The sequence below is a fragment of the Hoplias malabaricus genome, chromosome 4 (genome assembly GCF_029633855.1).
Source record: "Hoplias malabaricus isolate fHopMal1 chromosome 4, fHopMal1.hap1, whole genome shotgun sequence".
Lineage (NCBI taxonomy): Eukaryota > Metazoa > Chordata > Actinopteri > Characiformes > Erythrinidae > Hoplias > Hoplias malabaricus.
The window spans coordinates 69,006,677-69,014,728 of record NC_089803.1 but is presented as its reverse complement, the minus strand read 5'-3'; the positions used below and the strand labels follow the sequence as shown (position 1 = coordinate 69,014,728).

General features: G+C 45.9%; 1 protein-coding gene across 2 annotated transcripts in view; it reads right to left on the bottom strand.

Moving 5' to 3' along the window:
* Positions 1–5,805: 5,805 nt before the first annotated feature.
* The window catches only part of chchd3a (coiled-coil-helix-coiled-coil-helix domain containing 3a), a 120,387-nt gene continuing 118,140 nt past the window's right edge, over positions 5,806–8,052 (bottom strand). The window contains exon 9 of one of the 2 annotated variants that reach the window (XM_066668568.1): positions 5,806–7,394. In XM_066668568.1, coding sequence (XP_066524665.1) covers positions 7,371–7,394 — 24 coding nt within the window. In that variant the 3' untranslated portion in view covers positions 5,806–7,370. The remainder of the gene's footprint in view (positions 7,395–8,052) is intronic. The other variant, XM_066668569.1, reaches the window with a different exon arrangement.

The window sequence follows — 8,052 nt, the reverse complement described above, 5'->3', positions numbered from 1 at the left end:
GTGTGGTGTGTTCTCCCTGTGTCTGCGTGGGTTTCCTCCGGGTGACTGTCTGTGAGGAGTGTGGTGTGTTCTCCCTGTGTCTGCGTGGGTTTCCTCCGGGTGCTCTGGTGTCCTCCCATGCTCCAAAAACACACGTTGGTAGGTGGATTGGCGACTCGAAAGTGTCCTTAAGTGTGAGAGTGTGAGTATGTGTCACCCTGTGAAGGACTGGCGCCCCCTACAGGGTGTGTTCCTGCCTTGCGCCCAGTAAAGACCCACCGTGACCCTGAATTGGATAAGCGGTTCTGACAATGAATAAATGTTTAAGTTGAATTGATTTCATACATCCCCCTTCACCTCCAGAAATGTGTTTGTCTATTGAAAACAGCTCTATTTTGAGAAAGTGCCAAGTGTACATCTCTGCAGGCTAGAGACCAGCAAGTGGGAGAGACATATACAGGAAGTAGGCGAGTGGAAGGAGTGGGAGGCTATAGTTAAAGTTGGGTTTAGGTTCAGGGCTTGGTTTGCCGCCTCCGGGCTGCAGAGATACCCTTCTCAAATGTAGAGTCGTGCAGGTTTGGGGGCAGTCGTTGGGGTTCGATCCACTTGACCAGCAGAAAAACTGGGGGCGGGGGAGTGAAGTAACAGCATTGTCTCCTCCCTCAACACCCATTGCTGATGTGCCCTTGAGCAAGGCCCCCAACCCTCAACAGCTCCCCTGGCTGCCCACCGCTCCTGGTGAGTGTGTGGAGACATTGCCACTGAAGGGTTAAATGTGGAACACTTTTAGTTGTAAAAAAAATGGTACATAAGGAATTCTTCAGGAGAAAATAATGTAATGGGCCTTCAAGCTAGGTAACTGGACTTAAAGAGAACATCTTTGATTGTGGGGAAATGCAGGTCTGAGGTTCGCGTCTTTTAAGGTGGATTGATATGTTTAAGGGAAATAAAGACTGACTAAGGGTTTGGAGACATTTCCACCTTAAGTGATTTGCAACAGCAAAGACAAGTCAATATCACCCACCTATGGAGCAGGAATAAAGCAATATCCTCAGTTCGGCTCATGCTTTTCAACTTTGAGAATTATGTCCATTGTCTGAGAGACAGAGAGAGAGAGAGGGAGAGAGAGAGAGAGAGAGAGAGAGGGGGGGGGGGGTGAGCGTGAGGACAGTGTGGTGAGTTCTCTAGGGACAGAGAGAGAGAGAGAGAGAGAGAGTCTAGCACACCGGACCGAGCCAGTATATTTTTTTTATTCATTTACAGACACTGAGTAAATAAACACATTACACTTGTTTGGAGCACACACACAGATCTGAGAGCTAGCGAATGGTGAGGAAACATCTTCTGAATTTTCTAAAGTGATTTATGATTACAGTCGTAAACTATGCCTTTAAAGAACGCTGCTGGACATTGGGACACACACACTGTCTGTACCTTTATCAACCATTAATCTACCTGTAGAGAATGTGCTTCCTGACAGTGTAAGAAAAAGGGCAATCACAAAAGCTCATGTAGAATACAAATATTGACTGAGTATTTGCGTGGGGCTGAGAGTGTGTGTGTGTGTGTGTGTGAGAGAGAGAGAGAGAAAGAGAGAGAGAGAGAGAGAGACAGAGAGAGAGAGAGAGACAGAGAGAGAGAGAGAGAGAGAGAGAGAGAGAGAGAGAGAGAGAGAGAGCCTATGCATGCACATGAGCAAAGCTGAACTCCTTAAAAGTCATGCAAATCTGTCTGAAGTGATGATGTGCTTTTTTAAATAATTTGTTTTTGTGGCTGCGCTGCAGCTGAGTGTCGCTGTGAAGAGGTTTGTAATTTGCAATTTCCCACAGATCCACAGGCTTAAGCCATTAAAGTGTAATAAGAAAAACGATGGTGAACACCAACGTCAGGTTCACATCTTGCCGAGTGGTGGACTGGGGACGTAGAGACAGGGCAGTGTAATCCTGCAAAAGCCCCTCATCGATTAGAGCCGGCACAAGCACCGAACACACAGTGATCAGACCGTGACCATCAACAAAGCTGTCAGAGAAAGGCTCTTTGTTCTCCTTTGATGCAGTGGGGAACTCTCAAGACCTTCTTAGACGTTCAGAGTAGGCATCAGGCATCAATCCTGGTCCTAGCAGCCACACTGTCTGTACATGGTTGTGCTTTGTCTAATCTAAGACCCTGGATTCAACTCGTTAAATAATTAACAAGCTGCTCGAGTGCAGGGTCACATCTGTTGAACCGGGAAAACACAAAAAGGATAAGAGCTTGGGATCGGCAGAGCTGGGATTGGGGATGTCTTTGAACTTAAAAAATAAAACACATTTCAGTAATAATCCATTTGTTAATTGCAATGAACGGTACTGGATATGACTGAAATTTGACATGGAATAATACTCATGTTTTCTTTAATCTATAAAATAAATAGGAGCTTACACTTTTCTTTGTTTCATGATTTTTAACTGATCCACAAGACTTTTTTCGGTGCTTCCTGGTGCAGGTTTGATGTTAGGTCCTGCAGGCAGAAGCCATTCGCTAATAACGCAGTGCAATTTGTGAAATCAAGATCAGTGAGAAGGCTTAACCCATCCCAGTTCATGCCTGCCTTCCTCACTACAAAATCAGGGGCCACCAGAAACAGTAAAGGAGACAGGATGCAGCCCTGACTGATCCTTCTCGCAGTGGTGAAGAATTCAGTGGGACGCCTATCCATCTTGTCGCAACAGTTGAATTGATGATATAGGGACAGGAAAGCCATTGTACAGGAGAAAGATGCTCCATGACAACTTACAATGAACACTGTAAAATCCTTGCTACACCACTGTAAATACTAGCTGTTAATTTAGAAGCTAACATCCATCAAGTATCTCATAGGTGCAGTAGCAGAAATAAGCACTTTCAAAAGAGCTATGACAAATGTAGCCTGATTTTTAGGTCTGAGTGTAAATCTCTAAGTTAAGAGCCAATGGTTAGATCAGACCAAAGTTAAAGGTGTTCCTAGGAATCTGTTATAAAAAGTCACACAGATCCCATACAGCCATACGATTTCTGTTTATTTTGAAAGTTACTTTTTAACTCAGTGGTTGCCAACCTGGTCCTGGAAGCCCACTACTTGCACATGAGTGTTTTCACTGCTCCCATCACAAATGATCATGCTTATAATTTCTGTGATAACTACATACTGGCTTGTAGTGGATGTGCAGTGTGCAGACAATGGACGTCCAGGATCAGAGCTGGTATGTCTGTTTCCTTACACAGATTATTCTCCAAGCTCGATAGGGCTACACCGAATATGGTATATACTCGTCACCTGTCCTGCCAAACTACAATACCATATTGTTGTTCAGGTTGTGACTGCCCAATTAATCAGGGCTGTTTCAGGGTATAAAAGTCTCAGCCACAGATGCTCTGACAACACAGACAGAGTCTGATGTCTTTATTGCCCTAACCTGGCCACACAGTCAGGATTCTGCCAGTTGCATACTGATTTCCTATCAACATTTCCAAGTTATAAGAATAGCTCCTTGAGCCTTGCCAAAATTGTAGGCTGCGATTGGTCGTTTTGAGTATCAGTCAAATGCCCTTTTCCAGCAGCAGCAGCCAGTTCTTGGCCAGGTTTAGTCACGAAATACACCAGAATCCCTTGAGTGTTTGGTAATGCAAGACTAGAAGTATAATGACTTTACGATCTTCGAGGCAGTGTGCTTGGGATGCTGATTTTAGCAGGTTGAGCTTGTGACTGTTACTGTAAATTCATAGCAAAATCCCAAAATAAGACAAACGTAAAAAGTCCCAGAACGATTTTTCAGATGAATAAACAAGTCCTTCAAATGTACATAATACAGGATCTATGAAAAGCAATGCACACCTGGGTACTCCACATGTATTCTGAGTGTAGAGATGGAGGAGGTCGGGACTGGGCAGAAACTCTAAATGATTGTGGACACTTGCTCTTGCAAAGATTCTTCTGAAATCAAAGGTATTAACAGGAGTTTTGTGGCTCTTTGAGTGAGTACAACTCCGACATTCAGCCACAAGAACAATACTCTGGTCAGATACTGATGTTGGATGATTAGTTCTGGATCACAAATATCACTCCAGTTCATCACACTGACACTGAATCGTGCTCCACTTCAGGGAATGCGGTTCTCGATGCCATTTTACCCCATCAGGTCCAGGGGTAGATGATGAGACGTTTTTAAATGCTGCTTGAGTGTAAGACGTATAAACGTGCAGAGCAGGGTAAGTGGTTCTCTTTGGCATCAGGTGACAGTTCTGTTCAGCTGCATTCATGTCCATTCTCAAGTCTTCACACATTGGTGAACCCAGATTGCCCCCACCTTCATGCCTCAGCTGCTCCTACCACCTGCAGGGAGGAGAAGTGGGGGGAACATGTCGATCCCAGACCCTACAAACATGATGGATGGCATGACTTCATTCCTTGTTAGTCATGTGATAAGTTGTGATCAATCTGGTTGTTTCTCCCGTGTTCTACAGCCGGTGTGTGTTTGTGACTGGTGTGGAGAAGAGGTCTCACAGCTGGGAGCATCTGTGTGAAATGATGGCAGGATTTAAAAGATGAAGGGCAAGTGTGCGACAGTGAAGCATCGCTAGCATCACATCGATTTATCATTAAAATCGATTCCACTCATTAAACCTATGAGTGGAATTTATTGGTTCTTCATAGGTTCTGCATTTATTTATTGATTGATTGATTTGGATTTGGAGTCTGAAACCTGTTTATTTCCATTACACCCATCAGGGAACTCTGCTCACTTTCTTGTGACAAAAGTACTATCAGAAACAGTAGTTTTCATCATTAACTGTGTGTGTTCTTGTCAGTTTTAACAGAAGAAAACAGCAATGTGATTTCTAAAACTGACAATATCATACCCTGGGGTCCTGGAGGTTGTGGGTTCGAGTCCCGCTCCGGGTGACTGTCTGTGAGGAGTGTGGTGTGTTCTCCCTGTGTCTGCGTGGGTTTCCTCCGAGTGACTGTCTGTGAGGAGTGTGGTGTGTTCTCCCTGTGTCTGCGTGGGTTTCCTCTGGGTGACTGTCTGTGAGGAGTGTGGTGTGTTCTCCGTGTCTGCGTGGGTTTCCTCCGAGTGACTGTCTGTGAGGAGTGTGGTGTGTTCTCTCTGTGTCTGCGTGGGTTTCCTCTGGGTGACTGCCTGTGAGGAGTGTGGTGTGTTCTCCCTGTGTCTGCGTGGGTTTCCTCTGGGTGACTGTCTGTGAGGAGTGTGGTGTGTTCTCCCTCTGTCTGCGTGGATTTCCTCCGGGTCACTGTCTGTGAGGAGTGTGGTGTGTTCCCCCCGTGTCCGCGTGGGTTTCCTCCCACGGTACAAAACCATACATTGAAAGGTGGATTGGCGACTCAAAAGTGTCCATAGCTGTGAATGTGTGTGTGTGTGTGTGTTGCCCTGTCAAGGACTGGGTGTATTCCCGCCTTGCGCCCAATGATTCTGGGTAGGCTCTGGAACCACCGCAACCCTGAATTGGATAAGCGGTTACAGACAATGAATGCTATGCTCTTGATATTAAACACCCTCTGAATGTGGGAAAACTGCATCTATTGAGTAGGAACAGCAACTACGTACTGTATCTTCAATCAATGCTGTTGAAAAGACACAGATGCTGGGGGTTTCTGGTAAACGTAGGGTGCAATCAAAGTCCTGATGTCCACCCAGTGGCTATCCCAAAATTGGCAATGCCTCATAGCAGTTATTTCTACTCGAACAAGGACAAGCTGATGTCTTTAATTGAGGGCAATCCCTTAAGTTTAAACCTGACAGCCACATAAACACATTTTAACCAGGGAACTGTTGTCCACTTGAATGTGGATTCTCTCTAGAGCGCTAACTGAGGCCCTACAGCACCACTTAGTGTGTGTGTGTGTGTGTGGGGGGGGTGTATTTGGCTGAAATTGAGGCTCAAAGCTCTAGACACTGTGAACAGAAAAATCAAAAGGGGTCACCATAAGCTCTGGGGTGAAAGAGAGCTTTAGTGAAAATGTGTAAGTTTCACAAGACAACTTTCACAGGTCATATGAAGAAATCACTTGTTCAATTCATGTTCACATTAGTCTTGGGATCCTGAGTCCACCAACCCTCACACCGTGCCACAAGACCACCCCGTCAATTTCTGTGAGCTGCCTAAGTCAGAAAACACGGGATAAAATGAGCTGCTTCTGACGCCAAGTGCAGCCTCCTCGTCTGAGTCTCTGCAATCACAGCGCTGTGAGAGAAAGACGAGGATAAATGATACAGTGCTGAGAAATAAGAGAACTGAGCAACACTGGAGAAAACAAGATCTGAGATAAAAGAACTGAGCGAAAACGGCTAAAAACCAGAGCGTCTGCTCCTCACTGCTGTGCGCTCGGGGTCGGGGTGAACAGCGAGCGGCTCATTATCATTTAAAGGAACAGGTGCTGAAATACAGGGGGAGAACACTGCTGTGGTGTTTGATCCTTGTGGTATTTTCACCAAAGCAGGTCACAGATTCAGATTCATTTAGACCCAGAGCTGTGTTCCTTCGTGGAAAAGCCGTGGAAAACAGAAAAGTAGATATGTATTTACACTTTGATTCAATATCCCGACTTTTCAGATTTTCATTTTCACCAGCAAAGGAGCTAATTCAGGTTCCAGTTTCATCCTTTTATTCTCCATGACAGATCAGACAGTGGAACAATGGCTCTCATGCAGAAGAAAAAGAAGGAAAAACAAAAATAAAGCAGAAACAATCAACATAACACTCAGAGAGACTCATGAAGGGTTAGGATGAGGACGGCTAGCGCATCAGGAGCTGGGCGTCAGCTGAGGACTGGCCGTGTTGATGAGCATGGTCATGGCGAGAGAGTGGAGATAAGGGGTGTGTGTGTGTGTGGAGTGGGAAAGGACAGCAGTGTTCAACCATTCACTTAAACGCAAGACTAACAAAACACGTCCTAATCCAACTGCAGCGCGGGAGTCAGATCAACACAGGAGATGACAACGTTTACAGCGCCCTGAACATCCAGGCTTTTATTTTTCACTACTGTTATTTATGTGTGGGTGAATACGATGAAGCGCCTGTTCACTTTCACTGAGGTTCAACGTTGGCTTTATTTGGTTTGTCTAAAAAGTAAGGTCCGTCCTAGCAGCTCGTCTCAGGCTCTAGCTGTTGGGCACAGTGTGCTCATAACACCTGCTACGGCTGGTGCTGCAGTACTGCACTGCTCAGGAAACAAGGAGGAGGAAGAAGAAACAGTGGGACAGAGGGGTGCAGGAGTGAAGGAAGGTGCTGAGGGGAAGGTCCCCATTTCTCTGGTTTCTGTTGTGTATCCAGTGGTGCCTCTGCTCTCCTTTAGAAACGTCCTCTAAGCGGTGAAGCCACAAACTCCTTCTCTGCCTCTCCTCCGTCTCTCAACGTTAGCCTCCGGTCCTCAACTTGGTCTGAAAAGTAAAAGAGAGAGAGAGGGAAGGGACAAACAGAAACAGAGAAAAGAATGTAGAGATGAGTAAGGGAAGGCCGTGGGGGAGTGGATTTCATGTTAAGTGAAAAGTGCAAGTAGAATTCCCAAACACTCTGCTCTCTCTGGCTGTCAATACACATTTCATACAGGCGAGTGCACCACAGGGAGGGAGGGAGGATACAAGAAAGACGGGTGGGTGAGAGGAGGTTGAGGAAAGGCAGGGGAAGTGAAGGAGATAAACAAGAAGTTGAGCGCGAAACTGAAGGGAAAAGGATGGGGGAAGGTAGAGAAAGTGAAAGAGAAACAGAAAAGAGAAGAAGGATGAGAAAGAGAGAGATAGAGGAGGGTGCGTGTGGGAGGGGGGCTTCATTTTAAGGCCAAGTAAGAGAGAGAGAGACAGATAGATAGATGGAAAGAGAGAGAGAGAGAGGCGGGGGAGAGAGAGAGAGAAAGAGTCGATGGAAGAACTGAGGGAGAGGAAAAAAGCTGCAGGAAGTTTCTTCCGCCCGCTGCACTGATTGATTCTTGGGCTCGTAACCACATTCACGTCCACCCGGCTTCCCATCATCTCCGGCTCCCTCTGAAAGCTCTGAACGCGGCGGTTTGGAAAGCTTTTCTAACTCCAATCTTAAACAAGT